Here is a 24,715-nt window from a genome sequence, read left to right on the forward strand (position 1 = left end):
TCCTGTTGACGTAAATGAGTGACACTCACGGCCAAGCCTCTTACAAAACTTCCTCATGTATCAGTGACAAAAGTACAAACTGAAACAAGAGTCTCACTCCCAATCTTACACAACTCTGGTTACTATTTTTCAGTTTAGTGTTTTCATTCCATTTCATTTTTTGTGTCCTCCAGTGTATCACAATGCAGCCATAACCTGTGTTAACATGTGAGAACAAGAGTTTAGGATACAGAGCAGCTCTGAGATTTGATGTAGTATTTACTGTAAATGATTTGTCACTATGGAATGTTTTTGCCTGTGCAAAAATAAGGAAGCACAATGTTGACGGGTCGGGCCACATCAGACTGGTCTGCCGGCTCTGTGGTGTTGTGAAAGTTTTGATGAGCTCCAGGAAATCTTCTACCTCAGCTGCTGTGTCACATCAGTGTGAGCGTGCTGTCTGAGGACTTTAACTGACACGAAGCTTTGATCTGGGGTTTGACACAGTTGCAATATGGACCTTTTCCTGTATTTCACGATATTAACAAAAAAGATTTTTAGCCGAACATTTTTAATGAAAGCAACTTTCCTGCTGTCTTTACAACAATGCTGATGCCAGTAAACCATTTATTAGTTGTTGCCTTACGTTTTTCCGTGTATCATAAGATCTGCAGGCTCCTGCACCACCTGTGCGCAAGTTTGAAGCTCAGGTTTAACCCTCTGAAACCTGGGCCGACATCACTTTACATGTGTTACGTTCAGAAGCCTTCGTAAATATTTAAACCTTTGAACACTGAGAATTTGTTTGTTTTCTTTTGAAAAAGTGGGAAATAAGGCAATTAGCAACTTGGCGAGAAATGCAAGAAACAGAAAGATTTTTTAAAAAGTCCTGAAATATATATTTATAATTAGCAGAATTATATATTTAAAATTATTTTAAAATAATCATTGTATTATTATTACTAAATACATTTTTAGATTATTTCCTCTTTCTTGGTTTTTTTTTTTTTTTTTTTTTTTTCCTTTTTTGTGGTTAAGTAATTTTCTTGCACGTTTAATTTTTTTTTTCTAATTTCTGGGTCAGTTCCTCTTTCGTTGCTCATTGCCTTCATTTCCTGCTTTTAAATAAATCAAGTTGATTTGTTCAGGTCTCAAAGACTTCATATATAGTTAGTTAGTTTTATGAGTGGCAGGTTGATGTAATTTGGAGCAGGTGGACACAAACGCAGAAGACGGCAGAAAACTGGAGCTCAAACAGATAAATGTTTACTCTACATCCAAGCAGGACTTAAATACAATTTAGACTTATGAGCAGATGAAGTGCAGATGGGGGAAAAAAAAGGCAGAGAAGCTCAGGTAAGGCGAATAAGGTGATTACGAGGGACAGGCAGCGAGCTGAAGAGCAGAGGACTGACAAGGCTGATGCAGGACGGCTGTGTCGATGGTAAACGAGGGAAAGACAGCGCAGGAACACAGGAGGAAAAACACGGTACACTGCAACCAAAAAAAACAAAAGTCAACGCCACAATAGCACTGCAATGCAAATAAGAGGTATTTGTCAAAAAGGCACATTACGATCACGGTTGACTGTTTAAGTTGTAGATCGAGAAGAAATGTTGCACCAAAACAAAGCGGAGAGTTTAGAGTCAAATGAAGTAGTTACAACGCATCACTTAATGTTGACTTAAATTCAGTTCAGCTGGTGCAACAGGATGCGTTTTCTCTCTCTTTAATTTGACTGTTGAAAATCCTGAGTTTTGAAATCTTGTGCTGGGGTTTGTTGTCATTTGGATACCAATTTGTGTGTTTACTCGTTCCAACTGATACTAATGCAACTGTTTTTCACACAAGAATACATGAATAAAAAGTACTTTAACTGTATAATATTATCTCATGTTTATTATGATTTTTCCATCCAAATAAGAACACAGATTCTTACATCGACTACTTTGTGTTGGCCTTTATTTCTGAGAGCTCAGTTTAAACCCTGGAGGTGTGTGTGTGTGTGTGTGTGTGTGTGTGTGTGTGTGTGTGTGTGTGTGTGTGTGTGTGTGTGTGTGTGTGTGTGTGTGTGTGTGTGAGAGAGAGGTGTACTGCCTCTCTAATATCATGAGAGGTGTGTTTGTATAAACACTCTGTGAGCTCCACTGAGTGTTACTACGTTTGTGTGTGCTGCCGCTGAGCCGAGGACAGACAGCAGCAGCTGTAACTCACACAGAACAAATGGGGTCAAGGGATGCCAAAACTGTACTGACTGGAAAGCCAGGTCAGAGGTCGCGAAGGCAGCAACGCATCCAGCAACTGAGGAGTGTCGCTCGCAGCAAAGTCTATTTCTGAACAGGCTGGGCCCAGACAGCTTGGTCAACAATTAAAACTGAATATCAAGTCAAGCGCTTGAGCTCCAGCATGCAAACATTCAGTAAGTGTGTGGAATTCACTTCCACAGTGAAAATATGGAAAGGCATGTGTCCAGGAGGGTTTTCAGTGAGAGAGATGCTGCAGACAGTGTCATTAAAACTACAGGGTTCCTAATCTAAAATAAAAAAGTCATGGAAAAAATTTGGAAACTAAAAATACCCTGAAGCTTTTTAGACATCAAGGAATTTTGTTTAAAAAACATGTATAATAACACATGGTGAGTTTAAAGATCGACAGAGATGTGAAAATTCAACAATAATTTAAGTTTTTACAGTTTCTAGCTCTGATAAATTTGAGTGATTTTTAAAGAAAATTTTTAGTTTAGTTTCTTTAAAAATCACTTTAAAAATCACAGGTTTTTATTTTTTTTTTTGTTTACCAAAAAAAAAAAATAAATATCATAAATATTAGATTTTTTTCTTCTTTAATATTGGCAAAAAAAAAATCAAACAAAAATAAGCACACATTTTTTTCTTTAAAAAATTGCCTTTTTTTAAAGATCGCTTAAATGTTTTAAAGATAAATAAATCGTCAAAATTTGTCTTTTAAAAAAGCCACAAAAAATTAAGAAAAAGGCAGCTTTTTTCTTTAAAAAAAGGAAAAATTTGTTTTCTTCAAAAACTGCCAAACTTTTTCGTTAATTTTGTGGAATGGTTAAAACACTAAAAATTAATGCTGAGTGGTGCTAAGAAATGAAAAAGCTTTCCATGTTAAAGTCAAACATTTATTGACCAATCAATTCAACTCAACGTCCTCCCTCCTTTGCGGACTTTACGGCTCTATTAAAACCTCCTGTTACATTCCCCTTTGCTTTTGTTGGACAACAGACATATTTCTTAAAGCCAATAGAGGGTTTTGTGTATGCTCCTCAGAAATTTTTAATAAAGGTGACCAGATGAAGCCACTAAATATCTGAGGATGTCTCATCAAAACCAAAAGCCATAACTGAAATTCAGGAATTTGATTATGTTGAAGTATTTAGACGTGTTGACAACATGCCAATATGTGGAGTTATGGGTCACATACTGATATACTTTGGTTTCTTATTTTACACAATTATTGATGTAATACTAAGACTAATACTGGTACAGTTACAGTTGTGTATTTGTATGTACATGTGTTGGGTGATTCACTGTTCTTCAAATAAAAAGACAAATGTACAAATTTACTTTGAAGGACTACATTTAAAGCTGCTGTGTAACAGGGATTATAAATGGCTGTTACTGACATGTTACTCCATTGTTATCATTTATAAAGCACTGCAGACATGTACGTTATACGTCACACTAGAGGCAGAAGCTGCTGACTATAATCACACACTGGAGCAGGATGATGCCGCTATTGTTTGGTCCTGTGTGAAAAATGCAAAGGAGACATAAAGAGGAGACTTTGTAGCAGCTCTATAGTGCAAACTCTGTAAAAACGGCTACAGTTGGTACCAATAAGATGGATCTTGCCAGGTGCGACTGCTCCAGAAACACGTTGGAAGTGCATCTGAAAAACAGCCGTGAGCATCTGTGAGGCAGGGCTATGTGCGACCCTAATGAACAGTGCGAAAAGTTGGAAATATTTGGACTTTTATACGCGCCCAAAAACTGCCAGATAAATACATCGTGCAGGAGCAAGAGAGGAGCGCTTTACAGATGTGCTGCAGCGAAAGGAAGCAATGGTTTTGCTGGCGATGCTCGGTGTGCTTTAGGTCGTCTGTTCCCAGGGTACCACTACCTTCTCACAAGTAACTGACCTACATCTAAAAACCCTCCAATCAGCGTGTGAAGTAACGCTGAACACGCTTACCGATGCAATTTAGTCCGCTTTAAAATAACACTACAAATAAAGACAAAGACAGGGCCTGCGCTATGGCCACAAAACATTCTTTGTTTTGCTTCCTTACAACTACAAAGTGGTACAGACGGATATTATGATTTGATGACGTTTCACTGCTTGCTTTTTTTTTCTATTTTTATATTGCACACTACAGTTTGAAAGTCTAATAAGCCTCAAATTTGGTGCTGTGATGATTTTATTAGAGCCAGCTTGCACAGTGTGACATAAGCTGAACCCATAAGATCATTGCTATAACACAGAAGGTCCCGCAGCTCTCTGACCGACACCAAAATCTCACTTCCCGCTGAAGACTTATAAAACCAAAAAATGTGTAACACTCAGCCTCCACTGCAGCTGTTCCAAAAATCTTTACAAATGATCACCTTGTCTGTGATTGGCCAGAAAGATAATCCCTCCTAAAATACAGATTGCAACACAGCAGTGCATTTAAAATGTTAATCATGATTCCTCATGTAACATGTTACTTACAGTTTAGATCCCTCACAAAGCAACAGATCATCAGTAAACATTACAAACCAGGAATGTCCAGTAACGTAAAAAGCCAAAACTGATCAAACCCCATGTTAAAAAAAATATTAAAAAATGTAATAAAAAAAGATGAGCATTTGTCCCGTCAAGTCTCAGTCGAGCATAAACTCCTCAACAAAGAGTTCCAATCCTCAACATCTAGCGACTATAATAATTTAGTGTTCATAAAATCCCTAAACCCAGACTTACAGCAGGTAGAGAGTACCAGTGTGCAAAAGTGGAGTGAAGTCGACACAAGGCTGCTGTCCTGAAGTCAGATTCGGATTCGGAACATGCCTTGACTCAGCTGAAGGCGAAACAGTCGACAGTTGGCGATACGCAGTGCGGCGCAGGCTGTTTTGGAAAGGTCGGTGGGTAGCATGGGCTTGGTGCGATGCCACGTCCCGGTGCTGCGGCGAAACTCCCGAATGTAGTCAAAGCTTGTTCCTGTACACGCAGGAAACACTTTACACATTCTAATACTGACGTTAACTGTAACCTCATCAGAAATCTGTTGTTTTTTTAACATGTTTTACTCTTACTGACCTGTATCAAGGTCGCCCACGACATAGATGCTGGCTCCGATGGGAACAGCTCCGTAAATGAAGGAAGAGCTGGTCTGGATACACAGCGTCTGGTCGTCAAGGAGCATCCACCTGAACCCATCATACAACAGATATTGGTATCAAAAACAGTTATGAAAAAAATATTTCTCAGTATGAAATTGAGAACAGAAATTTAAAAAAAAAAAGAAAAGAAAAACCTACAAAACAAGCAAACACTTTGTGGTGCCTTTATGGCCCGCAGGCCAAATCTGGCCCCTGATGGGGTGCCAGGTGGCCTAAACCATTTTCTAAAATCCTAGATACGTCCTGGAATCAGAGAAATGTCCAAAAATATGAGAATTGTCCTAAAATCCTAAAAATGTCCTAAATAAGGGGTTGACCAATGTTTTTTTTTTTTTTTTTTTTGGTCAGGGCCGTTACTGATCAATACTTGTTAATGAGACCGATAACCAATGTTTGGAACCAACATGCACTTAAAATTAAAATTAAAATCTTCTGGTCAATATTGAATGGAATATAACAAACTCCTACATAAAACTTTGTTTGAATGCCTTTGGCAAATGTTAATCAAAACTGAAACGTTCAACATCATATATATTAAGTTCCAAGAAACATTTTTTTTCATAAAGTCAAGTGAAACTTTTAATTAAAAATGAATAAATTAAAATATCTTCCTGAGGTTTTATAAAGTGAGAGTGCCTCCCATGCTGACACTTTCTTTGCACATTAATTTTAACAGCAATTAGGGCTGGGCGATGTGGAAAAAGTCTTATCGCGATCGTTTTTATCAAATCAGAGGAGACACCAGCGGAGAATGAGAGTGGAGCGGATATTTGGGGACACCAGCAAAGACACCGGCGGAGAATGAGAGCGAGCAGACATTCAGAGACACCGGCGGAGAATGAGAGCGAGCAGACATTCAGAGACACCGGCGGAGAATGAGAGCGAGCGGACATTCGGAGACACCGGGTGAGCAGACACTCAGAGACACTGCCGGAGAATGAGAGCGAGCGGACATTCGGAGACACCGGGTGAGCAGACACTCTGAGACACTGCCGGAGAATGAGAGCGGAGCGGAGATTTGGAGACACTGGGGGAGACAGCAGCGGACACACTGGCGGAGAATGAAAGCAGAACGGACATCCAGAGACACCGGCGGAGACACAGGTGGGGAATGAGAGAGGAATGGACACCAGCGGAAAATGAGAGCGAGCGGACACCAGCGGAAAATGAGAGTGAGCGGACATTCGGAGACACCGGGTGAGCAGACACTCTGAGACACTGGCGGAGAATGAGGGCAGAGCGGAGATTTGGAGACACTGGCGGAGACAGCGGCGGAGATTGAGAGCGGAACGGACATCCAGAGACACCAGCGGAGACACCGGCGGACAATGAGAGCAGAACGGACATCCAGAGACACCGGCTGAGACACTGGCGGAGACAACGGCAGAATAAGAGCCGAGCGGGCAGTAATAGTAGTAGTTCAAATAATCTAAGAAAAACTAAAAATGAATATTTTAAAGTAGTTTAAAGAATCATTTAGAAGCAGCACGTCCACGCTGACCTCCTCATCTCATCATGGTAGAACTCAGACTTGCAGGTCGTCATCTGTCTTTGCTCAGGATTGTCGTTCTCCTTGCTTCTAACTCCGCCAAACACGTAGAGCTCCTGGCCGACCCCACACGCCACCGACCCAAACCTGAGCGGGAAAATATCGGGGATTAAGTTTTCTGGAAAATCAACTGAGAAAATTTTAACAGATAAAATAATCAGACTTCCTCTCTGGTTAATCTCTTATTGGCTAATTCCTGACAAATCAACTGTCCAACTCCCCTTTTCGCTGGTTAAATGGCGCATAATCTGGGTGCAAATTAAGGCACCCTTTTCCCTTTAAAAGCCAGCTGTGCCTGCACACTGCTATTTACATGGAAAATTTAGCAAATTGTTGAAGCAAGCTATTTTCTGCTGAGAGTAATGCATTCAAAGCAGTAATATCACTGCAGCAAATATTGAGTCATTTAAGCAGCAAAACTAAAAACTACAGTTTCAAAGTAAAATTTGAGCTTCTGAAATAATCAGCGAGGTTGCCCTGCTTCTCATGTGTAAATGAGCACAGCGTCTCTCTTAATGGAGAGTTGGACAGCACCTTTGCAGCTCTGCTCTGCTCTCTGCTATGTTCACATTTTACAGGATGTAATTAATATTTTCCTCATTAATGATGTATTATTTCACCCGCACATGCATGCTGCCCTCCTGGCCAGGTTACTCCTGGCAAATAGATTTTAAATCTCAATGAGTCTTTAACCTGGTTAAATGAAAGATAATTATTGTATGCATGTTGTGAGCCTGCTGATAGAGGTGATATGCCTTTTAAATAGCAGGAAAACACTGCAACATTCTGACTTTACGCTGGGTTTTACTTCAAATCGCGCAAACACTTTTAGCTGCCTCAACATAGCGATCCACCATCAATTTACCTTTTCCTACCTTTTCATTTTATTCTGCACAGCAAAATCTTTGACTGGTGACACATTTATTTTGTCACATTGTATATATTGTTGTCGTCCCTTGTTTCAATATAAAAGTTGAGTCCATCAGGTTAACATCAGAACGGGGGGGCTATTAAAATAATAGCTTGAACCAAAAAAAGCCAATATGTCAAAGAATCTTGAAACAAAAGCTATAAACCAGCCATGACGAGAGGCCACAGTTTACTTATAAACAAAGGTTTCACCGGGCAGTGGCTAATTCAGGAAATACAACAAATATGAAAGAGGCAAACATAAGCAAACAGAAAAAACTAAACGAGTTCTTCCGAAACCAGAAAAAAAAGAAAAAACAAAATCTGATTTTGGCGACAATTCTAACTGATAGAAGCAAAGTAACAAGTCCACAAGGCATGATGTAAAACAGCTCTTTTAAGAGTTCAGTGCATACATAAGCTTGATTTCTACCTCCTTTGTATATAAAAGGTAGTACGAATCAAGATATATACAAACCAAAAGTCTGTTCCTTCACATGATAAGATCACAGGTTCTGCTGTGACTAATGTATTTAGACTGTGTGACTCAACATCCTCAGTTTTAGTTACTTCATCATCCAGAGCAACATTGTGATATGAGAGCCACGATTTCAGTGTAACAGTGGTGTCATTTGTGGGAAATTAAACAGAAACTAAAATTGACTCTCTGGGGGAGCGACCATCGACCATAAAGCCGTCTTTCATTTCCTGTTGTGCAACGCAAACAAGAAAAAAGTTAGTATCACGGGCTGAAGATAAATGTTGAAATAACACAGCAAATGTGTTTAACATGTGACAAAATATCTCCACTGGACAGAAAAGACAACAAGACAATCACATGAGAAGAAGAAAAAGAATATTGACTTGAAACTGACTTGTATGTCAGCTGATTAGACTACTGATCCTCTTTCTTTTGTCCTGTCTGATGCGATCAGAGTTCGTATTTACCTCCTCTCTTTCAGAGGACAGAGGCCCGTCCACTGCAGGGTCTTAGGGTCATAGCATTCAACGGAGTCAAATAGCTTCCCGTAGGAGCCCCCACCCATGGCGTAGATCTTCTTATTCATGGAGGCGTAGCAGCCAACCTGAAGGAGAAGACAGACACGGCTGTACAAGTGGCAGCATGCGGGGAGAGGTTCACAGTGGAAAATGAATCACTTGTCTGATGATTGTCTCGTCCCTGAGCTCATTCTGTTTTCGTGTGTGGTACGCTGACAAAGATAACTGATACGAGAGACCAAAAAAATAGGCAACGACCAAATAAGGAGGCACAAAAAGTCTGTTTTTACGTTGGTAATCTAATATTTTTCTGCTCTTCCAGTCCCCTTTAATTTGGGTTTAGATGTGAGGTAATAAGGGGAGAGAAGAGGGATGTAATGCAACAAAGGTCCTCAGTCATCAGGATCTACTGATTTACACTAACCCTCTTAAACCACCAAACTCCCCGATCATAAACAAATTTGGATCTGTCATTTATGCCCAACACTTCCATTTCTGTGTCCTAAGTGTCCCTGTTCTCTCTTTTATGTCACTACAAACCAAATATCTTTGTGTTTTGGAACTGTTGGTCAAAAAGCTGTTTAAGGATACCACTGTGGACTCAATATTTTATTATTTAAATTCTAATGGCCAATTTCTTTTCTTTTTTTACTTTTCTTACACTAAACAATCATTCATGTAATTGCAAAAAATGATCAACAATTTGTTCATAATAAAAAACAAATCCTAAATTGCAGCCCAAGATAGTTTCTCCTTGTTTAAACACTCAAGGACGCAGCAGGTTTTGTTTCAGCTTTGAGAGGAACATATGTGAAACGGTGGGTCTTCCCCCAGGAAACTTTGAGCATAAAAATGACATTTCCTGCATTCTGGTGAATTATTACGCATCTATTTGTGTTGATTGCATCAAAATAAACCCCAGCGTAGCATAGTTTGAGACATTAATCAAGGTTATTTTTTTCTACCACACTTGGTATATTTATAATGAGAAAAGGCTTGAATGTGTTTCCACTTGTACGGTGTCACGATGATGGATGACAATGTCACAAGAACTTCAAGCTCTACTCTTGCACAAAATATATAAAGTAAAACCCTTTAAATGACCCAAGTCTATTAATGTCTATTTTCAAAAACTTTTAGGGCCTCGATTTTCACAACCTTTGAAGGATTTCAAGGACCTGTAAGAACCGACAATAGAGTAGTGAGTTAAAAATAAGTCAGTATTTAGAGAAAAGCAGCTGGGGTGGTTACAGATGACAAACAGCTGGCCCACAGAACAGATGTCAGTCGGTCAGACGCTCTTTATCTTCAGTCAACATGACACGATGCATGCCACAATGAGGCTGCGTGTAAATACCGTCGAGGAGCGGCGCGGCCTCCTGCATGAGGTGTGTCATGTGCTCAGAAGATTGCTGGATGTCGGAGCAGAGGCCCGTTAGCAGTAATACAAGAACGACTGTTCATTTTAAGCTACTTTCGTTCAGAAAATAAATGTTACAGAGCTCTGAGATTTGTCTACCAGCATCTGATTATAATAACAAAGAGGATAGGCCCCAACTCAGCTACCAACGTCAGTGAAGCAGGTCATTTAATTGATATTATTTCATCAAAAGTTTGTTAAAATAATGGGAAATAATTAGTAACATAAACAGTGAAGTGTTATTCAGATTCACTTCTAATATTAACTTTCATGATAGGCACAACAGATGTTTTTATGCCCATAAACTATGAAACTCACTGCCTCTGGATATTAGAATGGAAAGCTTTCTCAGTTTATTTTTTTTTTATTTGGAGTAACATTACAGTCTTAATTTTAAGTTTTGATCATTGTTTTTTACTTTACTTTATCCCTGCTGCTTATTTTTATTCCATATTTTTTTAGTTTTATTTTCTGATACAGACTTTTACTTATTATTATTATTGATTTTGTTTGTTTTGTTTTGCTTTTTTATTGCTTATTTAATATTTTATTGCCTTATTATTGTAATTTTCCGGTTTTGAAAAACTTTATGTATAGTTGTTTGTGTTATCCATTAAATTGCATCTGTATTCTTTTACCATGTGAAGCATGTTTGTATGAAAAGTCCTCTATAAATTTCAGCTGAGAGGGAATGTGACTATACCACATTTTAATATGATTTTCCTATTTCAGCAAACAAATTTAGGCACTAAATATATTAAATACATTTTACTCACACTACTTCTGATATTGCCCAATCCTACTGATATTATGAAATGTCTTTCACAACATTTCATTTAAGAATAAAGTGTGGATATAAAGCTCATCAGTGTGTGTTATGGATTATTGTGTCCCAGTCACAGACTGTGGTACATGTTCTAATTTCCTGTAAACTTGATATCTAAATACATATTACTACCTTGCGGATCATGGTCATACTGGTCTGCATTTTCCAGGTATTGAAGTGAGGGTCAAACACTTCAACAGTGATCAGCTCCGTTTCTTTGTTCTCTCCTCCGAGAACGTAGATCAGACCGTCCAGCTCCACCACACCAAAGCTCTGACGAGCCTGGAGACATAAATGTCAAACCACATTTTCAATTACACACGTTTTAAAAAAATCAAATCGCACTTAATCTTTTGAAACCTGGGCATATTGGCTTCTTTTAAAAACAGGAGATGTAAGCAATGAGAAACTGTGCTCACAAGAAATGACCAAAATTTTTTTAAAAAACAAGAAAATTAACTGAAAATTAGCAGAAATAAACAAACGAAAACAAAACAAAAAACATAAAATCCCCAAAATAAACAACAATCAAACAAACATACAAATGATAAAGATAAAAGATAAATAGGAAAGTAAATAAAATAAAATAAAATAAGTAAAAAAAACATTACCTTAAAATCTGCTTAAAACCTGTAAGATTAATAATAAATAATAAATATATAGCTCTCTGGAAATTTTTCCCTAGCTTTTTTAAAAGATAATTTTCTAAATGTACTAATTTCTAGCTATTTGCAGGGAATCACTTGCCAAGTAGCTCATTGCCTTTTTTTGCATGTTTTTGAGGGAAATTAAACCAATCTGCTCAGTCTTCAAAGGTATAAATAGATCTGAAGGCAGCACAAGAGAAGTTAAAACTGAACCTGTATTGCAGCTCTGCTGACACCTAGCGGATGAAATAAAATAAGAAAAAGCCAGAGAGCTTACAAACATGGCTGCAGATTTGCACATTATATGGTCGACTGATCATTTACCTTCATAAAAATAATAAACAGCAGCAAATTCAAATAGCAATATTGATGACTTTAAAACTTTAAACCTTAGCAGTGTCTATAAAAAGCAAGTGAATTGTGAAATACAAAAAAAAAAATTAAAAGAAAAAGGGAAATTGAAGAGAAAAAAATCTGTTGCACAGATCATTCTCAGCCTATAATTACAGGTGGATTATCATAAGTGCTGAAACCTGAGGAGACGTGTTTGCAGAAAGGGCTGAGCGTACCTGCAGCATCGGGGGTATGGGGCTCCAGGTGTTGGAGTCTGGGTCATATTTCTCTCCGCTGTCGAGAACTGTGTTGTGTTCATCTACTCCGCCCATGATGAACAGAAAACCCTCTGACAGACAGGAAACATGTTATTACCTTCATATATACTCGACGTGCCGATTTCACTGTCATACTAAAAAGCAGAAGATGATTATTTTATGCATTCGTGTCATGAGTTAAATATGTGTTTTCTGCATCACTTCAGGTGTGGTGGAGGTATTTTCTTGGCCTAGCCATCACTGACCGGCAGCGACCACCCCATGGCCGAGGCGGGCGACGCTCATTGGCTGCAGATCGATCCAGGACTGTCTGTTGGTGTCGTAGAGCGGACACATGCAGCGCGTCGCAGCAGTCAGCTTCTTGGTTCTGCACGGGACAAAACCGGCAGATGAGACAGGATGTGAGTCGACCATGTGATCCGGCTGAGCTCATCCTCTCTGGTTATAATAAAATTTCACTCTAAACACCATTATTTACTCTTTTCCCCAAAACATTTGTGGATTGAAGTGGAAACGCTTCTTTGTAGGTCATAATGGGACACTAAAGCTCTTCACTGAAGATTTAAGATGATGATAATTAGTAAAATAAAGAGGGTGGACAGTGACTCACTTGCGATCTTCTCCACCAGCAATGACGATGCACTCTGAGTAACCTCTGGGTTTGAAGGCGGCGAGCAGAGCTTCTCCGTGCAGCTGACCGGCCGTGAGCACCTGCTGACAGTACTCTCTGATCACCTCCCTCATCAGAGGCTCTCCCATGGCCTAATGTGACACCACGCAGCACAAAACAAGAGTAAGCCTACAAGAATTTTGCCTAAAAGACATAATTTACACTAGCCTCATGCAAGAAACAATTTACAAACAAATTTCCTTTTATTGTTGTTTGTGTCTGGGGTTTGTACCTGTTAAAATAAAAGAAAATTTTATTACTGGTTGAGAACACCAAGATCAGAGAAAAACATTTTGTTTCCCAGCCACAAATTGTTGCCCAGTGCAAGTAAAAATAACTTGTACATTTGAGAAAATTTAATCAAATGGAGATGATGTTTTAGAGTAATTACAGTGACTGGATTATTAAATTTCAGGACTAAAGAAATATATTATACTTGGTCCTTTGATTCCAGTTTTTGTGATATCAGTCACTGTGCGAGCCTCTGCTGACCAAAGCTGGAATGTAACTAAGTATATTAACTCAAGTACTGTACTGAAGTACAAATCTGAGGAACTTTTAGATTACTTAAGTATTTTAATCTAATGCCACTTTGCACTTCTACTCCACTACACTTCTATTATTAGATAATTACTTTAGAAACAAACTATATGAAAATATAAAGTGCAGCTAAAGTAAGCAGACGATAAATTAGAAAATTAATTGACTATTTTTATTATTGAGACAGACGTTTTTCCAGCTTCTCGTGTATGTTGTATGTATGTGGACTTGCTGCTTTTCCTTTTAATTATTTTATCATTTTGATTTATGAAATTCATTCAAACCTTTTTGCATTTGTTATTTTACTTTTAATACTTCAATTAATTTCCCTGAAATCACATTTACTTTTAAGTTTATTTAACAGTGCGTCAATTTCACCTCTGCAGAAGATCTTCTTCTTACAACCTTTTTGGTGTCATGTCTCCAGTCCTGTTCATGAGTCTTTGCACACGGCACAAAACCTGACCTTTTTTAGAGTTTAGGGGGCGTTACCTGTGCCAACAGGTGACTTATGATCAAAAGGGATTAATCATTGAGCACACCCAGGTAACAGCAAATTTGGATGGTTAAGAATATCCGGTGCACCTAGAGTTGACTTCTCTTAAAATTTCTCTTATCAGAAAATTAAGAAAAAAATTAAGAGAATGTTGCTGCACGAGGCCCAGTGTGCCACAACTTAACTGGACAAAAGCACACATTGAAATCAGGAGAACACTTCGCATTTTCTCTACCTGCTCTCTCAGGTAGCTCAAGTCCAGGCCCTGCACCCACACAGCAGACATCACTTCTTTCATGTGGACCTGCAAATACAGATGCAAGACCCAGTTTTGGTTTATGGAACAAACGCAAATTTGCAGCATTTAGAGCCAAAATGTAAAATGATATTTTTCACCGACCTTACGGTCCTCTGCGTCATGCGCCAACCATCGCACCACGGCCTCCAGGATATGCTTCTCATTGCCCACATTCAGCTTCTCCATGGCCAGCACCTCACAGAGCCGGTCCGGGGGAAGCTCTCTGAACTCCTCGGTGCGCGCAACGTCGCCAAAATGTGTCTGCAGGAACTCGGTGGCGGCGTGGTGGACGTGGTAGAGGCAGTAGTGCAGGGAGAAGAGCCGGATGCCGAGGCAGTTCTCTGCAGTGATGCAGCTCTCTAAGAACTGGCAGCACAGGGACTTGAGGTCGGTCATGAGGAGCAGGTCTGACGCCTGCACCATGTCCTGGATGGTCTCTTCACTCAAAGTGATCTGTGTGTTAAGGACAGGCCAAATTAATATCCACAGCAAAGTATCAGGAAATAATTACTCATGTGCACCACGCCTAAAACCCCTAACACATCACTTTTTTTAAAAGGGGAACCCCACCCATTTTCAAAGTCCATTCATGTTGGTCTAAGACAGTCTAAAAAACGTATTGAATTTTGCACCTTACATATAAATGAGGCACTTTGCACCATTATACCATACAGTTAACACTGCAACTGCTACTGCACTTTTCTCCTCTGTGTGAATTGTTCTGTGTTTTTTATTTGTTTCTTCACACACAATCGTGAAAAGCTGGGAATGAATATAGCAGCAGCAACAGAACAAGGTCTATGTAAAATGTAGAGCCGGAAAGACATGACCAGGGGCGGCACGCGTGTGACGTTTTGATTTAGGTTGGTGAGCCACTGCAGGAGATTTAAAAAGCAACTTTACCAATTAGCAGCAAAGAAGAAGAATAGCAAATGTCCACAAACTGGGAAAACAATGAGATTCAAGGGCTCCTTACCGTTTGAGAGGATGAGATCAGTGGCCATGTGACAGAGAACGTAAATGATTGTGATTGACATGTTTTGCCCGTGGATGTATTACAGGAGGTCTGGATACAGTCATGCAGGCAGATGCTCATTGGGGCATGAAGAAAAAAAAGCTTTTTCCGGGTTAAGAATACCGAGATCTACGGGACCATGAGGCATGTGCACTAGAGACTTACGGAGGCTGAGCGGGTCCGATTGTGCCCAAGTGGGTAACTTCCCCCGGCCAAGCGGATGACATCCAGTTGAGTGCTTCGCTATCTTAAATTAATAACTAAAAAGTGTAATCTTACAGCTCGTTTAGACTTTTCAAATGTTATTGAGCTGTATGGCTTCAATCTAGGTAGTAAAATGAGTCGTTTCATGTAATCCACTGATGTCAGTCAATGGGGAAATGTCTTTCTGGCTCTGTGGGCTTCTTATGGTGGACCCAGACGGCGTTATCACACTTTTGGCCACTATTTAAAATGTGCGTTAGAGCCTGCTGCTCTTCCTGGAGGCGTGGTTATACTTTGGTTATTGAGAGCTGCTCGTGTTCACAAATATTGATTGAACTTTCCTGGAAATAACACACTGGAATTCTTAATTTAGACGGTGTTCCCCTTTAAAGCCTCGACACTCACTTCACCGCTGAAGATGTAGTCCAGGATCTGTTTCATGATGGGCATGGAGACCCCCTGCAGGTCGATTCTGTATGTGGACCCGTCTTCCTTTGGAGGGTTGTAGTTCAGCTTGGTCCTAACACCATTAAGAGGAAGAAGACGCACTTTATTAATCACTGAGGGGAAATTCAATTTGTTCACTCTGTTGTCATTTACGTGTTACATCCACACAGTCCCAAAATTGTTTTTTTAGCAGTTAATGAGAACGATAACCGATGTTTGGCACCGATATGCATTTATAATAAAAAATAAAATCTTTCTGTCAGTATTTAAAATTTGGAATATAATAAGTTTAATATTTTTTAATAAAAACTGAGACCTTCAACATCATATAAAAAATAATAGAACTGTCAAACATGACAATAAAAAAACCTTAATCACAGCTGTATCATTGCCTTTGTGCCAGTGGACACGCCCATGTGCGCTCTAACCTTGTGAACACCGGCCAAAAATAACACGTGATCATATCAGAGCTGGTGTGAGCGACTCTGTGTACCAGATTTCACTTCCAGATGTTCTAACCTGATATACGGGCTGGCAGCAGCCAGGATGTTTTTCTGGACAGGAAGCTCCTCTCCATCAACCACCAGCAGCGCATCGTGGAAACTTTGCTCCTGCCAGAAGGTGCGAAGGACCCTGAGGAGCTTCTGGGAGTGCTGTGGATCCGAAACCTTGGAACCGGGTTCACTGGATACAGAGTCGGGCATGTCTGGGCTTGACTCTGCAAAAATGAACATGGGAAAGTCTTCAATTTGGCTTTCAAAGAAGACAATTAACAACACTTGTTTCACTAAGAATGAGCTTTAACAATCATTTACACAAGTCAAGGGGTATATGACAAGCTGTGTTTGCAGAATCAAAATGCTAGTGCAGTGATACTCGACTTAGGACCCCCACAGGGTGCTGGATGGCCCCCCGACTATTTTATTATTCAGAATAAAAACAAAGTGATTTACGCTGGGATTTGTTTTGGCATTTTTTGTGTACATGAAGTGCATAAAACAGCATTAAATCAGAGCTTGTTTATCAAGAAAATGACTCACTGGTCCTGGATAAGTCCCAAATGTCCTAAAATCCTAGAAACTTTCTAAATTCTTAGAAATGTCCTAAAATCCTATAAATGTCCTAAAATCTTCGAAATGTCCTAAAATCCTTTAAATGACCTAAAATCGTAGAATCATCCTAAAATCCAATAAATAAATGTCCTAAAATCTTATAAATATCTTAAATACCAGAAATGTCTTAAATCCTTGAAATGCCCTAAAATCCCCTAAACGCCCTAAAATCCTAGAAACATCCTAAAATCCAATAAATGTTTTAAGATCCTAGAGAAATGTCGTAAAATCATAGAGAAATGTCCTAAAATCATAGAGAAATGTCCTAAAATCATAGAGAAATGTCCTAAAATCACAGAAACATCCAATTATCCTAGCAAAGTCCTAAAATCTGAGAAATGTCCTAAAGTCCAAGATAGTCTTGAAATCTTTGAAACATCCTTAAATCTGAGAAATGCAAAAAATCCTAAACACGTCCTAAAATCCCAGAAATGTCCTAAAATCCTTGCAATGTCCTGACATCCTGGAAATGTCCTAAAATTCTTGAAGCATCCTAAAATCCAAGAAATGTCCTGAAATTATACAAACACAATGATATCCTGGAAACGCCCTAAAATCCTATAAATGTCCTTAAGTCCTATAAACGTCCTACAATCCTAAAAATGCCCTTAAATTCTAGAAAACATCCCTAAATATCAGAGAGTGGGGCTGCTTTGACTGGCCCCTGGCCTCCTGTCATTTTGCAAAAGTGGCCCCCAAACAAAGCAAGCTGCAGTATCCCTACTCTTAGTATGTCACTGACATAATAACACCTGTTAAGTGAGTCACCTGTGTGCCGAATATTCTGGAAAAACCACTAAGACACCTTAACGCTGACAGGTTACTGAAGTTTGGCGAAGCTGCTGGTGAAAATGGTGCGTGAATGCTAGGCTAAAGTAGCAAAACAACCGACACCTGGCGACGTCGACAGCTCTCCTGCCAAACAAGACGGCACGTCACGACCCAAATCTTTACATTTTGATAAGAGTTAATTTAGCAAACGTGAGTCTAACTTGGTTAGCCAAACAACAAATGTGGGGAAAGCTAAAAACACGTTAACGTCGGCTCGAGACCTTTATTGTATGTTTACAATGGTTCAAACTTATTGTCATGTTTTTTCCTTTAGACAGGTTACGTTAACGCTTTATTAAATGTCCTACCTTGTGATTTGGAGATGCGTTTTTGTTGTTTTTAAGAGCACGGGCTGTTCCTGTCTGCATTTAGGACAACATGAATCACTCCAGGCGACAAATGTTGTAACTGTACGTGAAGACATGTACTGTGCTGCGTTCACTGTCAATGGAAATGTGGTAAATATGACACCCCCATTCATCTGCGCTGCCTATTCACATAAAAATAAACACTAAATAAAGATATTGACACAAAAAACATATATTTGCAAAATTAAACCAATATTTCTTTAAATATTTAAAGCATAAAATCCATCATCCAACACGTCTGATCAGAGTACGCTAAAGTTCATATGGACATTGAATGCACCGCAGCTAGGCGGAAAGCGTGTATATAAACACCGTTCCAATACTTGAATGGCAACCTTTGTGCCGAAAAAAATGTAGATAAATCACTTATGTAACAGATATTAGTGATAATATTTAAATCAATTAGTATAAAACGTCTCAATACACAAGAAAATGTATTTTATAGTGCGAATTAATGGTCTAAATTTCGATAAGATTATACGAAGTGAGAAGAAGAAACGAAGCGGAACGCGGGACCAAGAGCACAAAGTTACCGACATTTACAACCAAACAGAATTTCCGGTGTGAATAAAACCCTTTAAGCAAACTAGTTTTATGGTATTTGCATTATAAATGAGCTAAATTAACAAAATTAGAATGCGATGATGAGTTAGTAAATCTGAGAAATATCCTAAAATCCTACAAACGTCCCAATATCCTAGAAATGTCCTGAATTCCTAGAAACGTCCAAAAATCTGAGGAATGTAGAGACATGATAAATCCAAAAAAAATGCCTTAAATACTAAAAACGCCCTCAAAACGCCCCCCAAATCCTAGAAACATCCTAAAAGCTACAAATTATCCTAAAATCCTACAAATGTCCTAAAATGATAGAATCGTCCTAAATCTTAGAAACGTGCATTAATCATAGAAAATGTGTGGCTTCTTGTCATTTTGCCCAAAGCAAAACAAATTGAGTATCCCCCTAATTTGTGCTTTTAATTTGAAGGGAGACTTCCGTCTAACCACTGGTATCTCCCGGTAATTTGAACCGGATGTGGCCGCCATAACTTTGGACAAACATAAACAGTGTTGCGCTTCGTGCAGGATTTTTTAAAGGTAATAACACTAACTGCGTGTTTATGATCGACTTGCTCATTATTATTATTATTAATAATGTTAATATTATTATTATAGCGGGATTTGAGCGTCACCGCCGTCAAAGTGCCGGTTGTGCAGACGACAATAATGTCAGCCTGAGCAACTTTTTCGCGCTTGAATCTGTAACTTCAGAGTGCCCTGTTAAACCAGCACATCAGTATTTTCTAATGTTGCTGTTTCTTGTTGCAGTGTGTCGTTACTTCGTGTTGTTTGCGCGTCTGTTTGTGCTAAAATGCTGTTTTATTTTGTGCAGATTTTCTGCTGTTTCTTGTTGCTTTGCATCGCTTATCTTCTGTCTTTGAGAATTGCTGTTTGTTATTGCTTTTGCAGTCTAACGGTGTCCTGCTGTCTTTATTCTGCGAGGTTAATAATTTTCTAGGTTTCAAATCTTGCCAAAGGACTACAGCTTGAAATTAGCCAGATGACTAAAACAGAAATGTTAATTAATTCTTTGAAACTTCAGGAAATTGGCTTGATTTCTTTCCAAAGCATGGGAAAAAAGTAGTAAAAAATAGTAGAAATTTACCTGCAAAACTAAAAATAAGTTCAAAAAAATATGCATAAATTATTAATAATTTATATAATGAAGAGAGTTACAAGTGTAGTTTGAACAAGCTAATTTAAAGATCAGTTTCATCCTTTTTCAAAGTTTTTGCAGTTTGTGGGATATGTCTTTACAAGTTGCTCATTATTTTTTGTTTCTCATGTTTTTTTAAAGAAATCAAACTATTTTGCTCCAGATTTAGAGGTTTAAATGTCAGTAAAAGGCGTCTGAATGCAGCATAAGAAAACTGATGTTGGTCCAGGTGTTAAAGGGTAAATGTGTTTTGTCTTTATGAATAAAATAAATGAAATGAGGGCTCATCGGCTGGTCTTTTGTCTCTAGCTCCCATGCTGGTGCTGTGATGGAGAAACCAGAGAGTGCTGTGAATGTTTTCCTGAAGGAGTCTAACTGGAGACTCCCAGTCTGAAACTACCAGCATGTCCCGCCCTGCGCGGAGCACCGTGTCTCCGTGGGTCGAGAGTCTGATCCTGAGCTATGGCGGCGAGGAGCAGAGCAGCAGCAGCGGCCGGCTGAAGGCTCACGTCATCGGGGTGGGACAGATGTCTCAGTCCCAGGCTCAGGGCTCCGAGGGCCCCACCGGGCTCCTCTTCCTGTCCGACGGGGTCCTCCAGATCCCCGCCATCCTCACCGCATCCGCCTGGGAGCATCTCCAGGAGCAGGAGGACCGCGAGTGTTTCACCAGCCTCCTCAACACCACCGTGTGCATCCAGGACTACCGGCTGCTCTTCCACATGTCCATCGAACAAACTAAATGCAGATTCTTTTTATCAGTAGGAGAGCTCGCTTCCACCGCAGCCGGACCCGTGAAACACAACACGCCCTGCTGCATGACCCTGCCCGCCATCAGGATGAAGGTGTGTAAGACGTGGAGGGCCCTGCTGGGTCAGGAGGACTCTCAGAGGAGCCAGTGTGGGTTCGATCTGTCCGAGCTGCTCGGGGAGTGGCAGCACGACTGTCTTCAGGCCGTGCTGGAGGACGTTCGGGAGAGGCTGAGCAGCCGTCCCGTGAGCCCGCAGCCCTCCACCTCCACTGGCGCGTCATCGCTGTCCCACGCAGATACACTCACCGCCACAAGCTGGGACGCTGACAGGGTCAGGTATAAGGGAGCGAAATGTTTCAGTGTCCCCATGAAGTGTCTCATCATCCCAGATGAAGACACCGAGCTGCTGAATGCTGGATTTTCTGCTGCCTCTGAGGACAGAAAGACAGATTTACTTCAAGTCTGCAAATCTCCAGAGACCACACCGCCTTCTGCTGATGATGCAGAGTGGCGGATATCAAAGCCAGGACTTTTAGAGAGAGACGCCATCGAGAATCCACCGTCTCCTGTGGACAGCTTGCTACATGAGGCCTTAATGATTGACAGCGACATCAGGCCTTTATCCAACCCGTGGGACATTTTTCCACCATGTGACACCATATCGTTGTCTGACGCATCTCCAGAAGCAACGCCGCCCCAGTCAGAGAACGATCCCGCCGCTACCGAATTCAAATCAGATCATGCTGCCATCTTAACCAGCACGCAACTTCCTGTCAGCAGCTGGGAGGAATCCCGGCAGACGTCCGAAAACAGCAGAGGAGAGCAGAGCGAGCTCCCGCCGTATCAGAACCTTCTTCCACACTCAACCAGCCTCCCCGAAACTTCTGTGAGTCCACCAGAGTTCCTGAAAACACCGTCCCACGTGTTGCTCGCCACAGCCGAACACCAGACCGACACACCTCAACAAAATCTCCCAGTTTTAGGTCAAGAAAAGCAGGAAGACGAGACTGCTGATGGAAAACATAGAAAAGCAAAAAGAAAGAGAAGTGAGCCCACACAGGAGGCCCTCGCCACCTTAGTGGAGGAGGAGATCGGCGGGAGTCCTCCGTCGTGGCTCTTTGACTCTCAGACGGGATCCGGGGCCGAAGACGGCAGCAGTCACACGCGGGGCGAGAGCGTGGGGACTGTCCCGAGGAAGAGTCCCACTGTCCACAGCGATGGCAGGCCGTTCTCTTACTCCTACCAAGTGTCTGGACAGAATCTGCAAGATTTCAGTCGATTTAAGGTTGCAGAGTCGTTTCTGCGCTGGGCGGTGAAATATCTTCTTCCAAAGCAGACGGAGAATTCACACGACCCGTCCGCGACCTCTGATTGCACGGACAGGACCGAGGTCACGTCACTTTAGGTTCAAAATGTGGGAAGACAGACGTCTGATCTGTGATTGTTTCAGCTTCTCACACAGGTTTGACTGAGTGTTTCAGGGCAGCTCTTATCATATTTTATAAGCTACATCACCAAGTAAGAAGTCTACGGGTTGTAAAATATTCTTTTTTACATGTTCACTGTTAAGCATTTTAAGCTTGTCCAGCAAAAAAATAATAAAAATAATACTTCCTTCATCAACTATTCAATTCATTTTTCAAATTTATCCCAGAGGGCAATTTGTGTTGCAGAAAGTGTGAAAAAACACTGAAAGCACACACAGCATGACGCAGAAACACGACACTAATCTGTACACAGTGATTTGCACCCACACAGAATACTTAATATAATCTTAAAGGAACATTTCAGCCCCCAGATGACCTTTTGCATATCAGTAACTCACCCTGTTACGATTAATTCTTGAAGAAAACATTTTTCTGGCATTCCTCCACGGTGAGCGAATAATCTAAAAACAGAGAAAAAAACCGATGAATTGAAGTCATAGCCGAAAACATTTAACAACAACAAAACTAAATCAAATCATCTGTTTCCAAACGCACAGTTTGTGCAGTAAATCCAAGTCTCATTCGTCCTTCTCTGTGCTCCGTGTTTCCCAAACAGACGGCTGCTTCTGAGGGGGAAGTGAAACTATCTCAGCTCCCTTCAAACGTCAGACTCCAGACAAAAACAGTATTTTTACCTCACAGAACTGAAGAACTACTCACTCATGTGAGACTTTAATGAACCCAAACCAAACCTTTAAACTCTGAAGCCACACAAACAAACTCTGGTCGAGGCAGAAGCAGACTGGTGGTTCGCTTTTGTTAATGCAGTCTGGCTTTGAAACGAGTAAAGATGAGTTTACTTAAACTTCAGTTTCCGGCTGTTTGGGAAGCACTGAGCATACGGACGGAAATGTGAGATTTAGATTTAGTTGATACGCATGACGTAGGTGTAAGGCTGTGAAAGAAAAGATGACGCCTGCACACACACACGTTTATTTAAGACGTTTGCTTTTATCTTCATCAGGTCAAGTGTTTGAAAAGATGAAATAACACCTATTTTTATATATAATGCACATCAAAATGTATTTTTATATCAGAATACTTTATATTAAAATCCATCATCAGTTTACATCACCTGTAATAATTTCAAATACACACAGAAAAACACCTGAAAACATTTAAATTCCAATAAAGGAAAAATATTTGGACTGAGCAACATTGCTGTCGAGAGAAAAGCAGTTTCTGAGTTTGTCCAGAAGATGTCAGCAAACACCACGTGTGTGAACTTGGATTGTAAATTGGGATTAAGAGGTTTGTTGCAAAATTTAATATTAAAAGGCCCGACCATAACATGTAAACATTAATATAATAAAGACCAAATCAGCCTTGAACTAATACTCATAGTCACTCAAATCTCATACTCTGCGATGCAACAGTATAAGATCTCCTCCATGAAAATATCTTATTATGACTAATAATTCATCTGATAAGGTTGTTTTTTGTACCCTAAAAGGATAAATGATCTAAAAAGAATTCTTGAAATTGCATCTACTACATCAACATTAATAACTCCAAAGCATATGAATAAAAAAAATATTTTCATTTCAAAAGTTCAAGAAATATAGTATTTTCTGATGGCTGCAATAATGAGAGTAAATTGTGGGCAGAAATTCAGACTTAATCCATTGCTTTAACTAAATTTTGTGTTTTTGTTTTGATGGACCCCAAACCAGAGACTGACCCTGGTGGCTGTGCAGACAAACAGTTTATTGATGAAAAAAAAAAAAGGGTCTGACTCAGAAAACTCTCTGGTGAAGGCTGAGCACACAGAGAAACACTGATAAATACAAAAGAAATCAACCAGATCGAATCAAAATAAAAATAAAAGCAAAATACTGCAAAACTGGCAGAATAAAAGCCACGAGACAGAAAATAAGCTACTCAAAAAAATCACTGAAAAGAGGCGAGCACGACCAAACTACACAGAAGTACCTGGCAGAGCAGCGGAGGGAAGACCAGCCTCATGTGGGCAGACTGATGAGCTGAGCGGAGGCAGGTGTGCCTCATCTGCTGCTGCAGGAGGAGCCACACACACCTGCTACCACTCACACACACACACACACAGAGAGAGAGAGAGAGAAAAACACACAAAACATACAAGAAAACCAAAGCAGAATCATAGCAGGAACCACACCCACAACATCTTTAACCCTTTGAAACCGGAGCAGTTTGTCCTGATTTCTGTCAAAACCAAGGGAGGAGGGCAACGAGCAAGAAGACATGACACAAAAATAAGCAAGAAATAGCAATACAAATCAAGAAAAAATATCCCCAAAATTATTTTAAAATACAAAAAAACCCCAACTAAATAAATAAATAAATGACCTAGAAAAACATTTTTTTTTAAAAAATTATAGTGATTCTGTCACATAATTTCAAATATGTAATTATGATAATTATACAGTGTTTTCCCCTAACTTCTCAAAAATATTTTTTTTAA

General features: G+C 39.9%; 2 protein-coding genes across 4 annotated transcripts; one reads left to right on the forward strand and one right to left on the reverse strand.

The window, feature by feature from the left end:
- Nucleotides 1-1,037: 1,037 nt before the first annotated feature.
- gan (gigaxonin) lies at nucleotides 1,038-24,290 on the reverse strand. 3 transcript variants are annotated; one of them, XR_006106303.1, is made up of 14 exons: nucleotides 18,264-18,372; nucleotides 16,532-16,730; nucleotides 15,971-16,085; nucleotides 14,449-14,799; nucleotides 14,284-14,352; nucleotides 12,953-13,104; nucleotides 12,588-12,709; nucleotides 12,301-12,413; nucleotides 11,217-11,366; nucleotides 8,788-8,924; nucleotides 6,883-7,017; nucleotides 5,299-5,408; nucleotides 4,963-5,199; nucleotides 1,038-1,473 (listed from the first exon to the last, which is right to left on the reverse strand). XR_006106303.1 is itself a non-coding variant. In XM_042495649.1 (14 exons), exons 3-14 carry the CDS (start codon nucleotides 16,714-16,716, stop codon nucleotides 5,027-5,029), a joined length of 1,812 nt encoding a protein of 603 aa, XP_042351583.1. In that variant the 5' UTR covers nucleotides 16,717-16,730; nucleotides 22,614-22,676; nucleotides 24,208-24,290; the 3' UTR covers nucleotides 3,108-5,026. The 3 variants fall into 3 exon arrangements, 2 of the variants coding, with proteins under 2 accessions (XP_042351583.1, XP_042351582.1); XM_042495649.1 differs by lacking the exons at nucleotides 1,038-1,473; nucleotides 18,264-18,372 and adding exons at nucleotides 22,614-22,676; nucleotides 24,208-24,290 and having other exon boundaries at nucleotides 3,108-5,199; XM_042495648.1 differs by lacking the exon at nucleotides 1,038-1,473 and having other exon boundaries at nucleotides 3,108-5,199.
- acd (ACD shelterin complex subunit and telomerase recruitment factor) lies at nucleotides 19,347-22,397 on the forward strand. The gene is made up of 2 exons (XM_042495650.1): nucleotides 19,347-19,421; nucleotides 20,350-22,397. The coding sequence occupies exon 2, from the start codon at nucleotides 20,445-20,447 to the stop codon at nucleotides 22,191-22,193; it is 1,749 nt and encodes a 582-aa protein (XP_042351584.1). The 5' UTR covers nucleotides 19,347-19,421; nucleotides 20,350-20,444; the 3' UTR covers nucleotides 22,194-22,397.
- Nucleotides 24,291-24,715: the final 425 nt, after the last annotated feature.

This window comes from Plectropomus leopardus, chromosome 11 (genome assembly GCF_008729295.1).
Source record: "Plectropomus leopardus isolate mb chromosome 11, YSFRI_Pleo_2.0, whole genome shotgun sequence".
Classification (NCBI taxonomy): Eukaryota; Metazoa; Chordata; class Actinopteri; order Perciformes; family Serranidae; genus Plectropomus; species Plectropomus leopardus.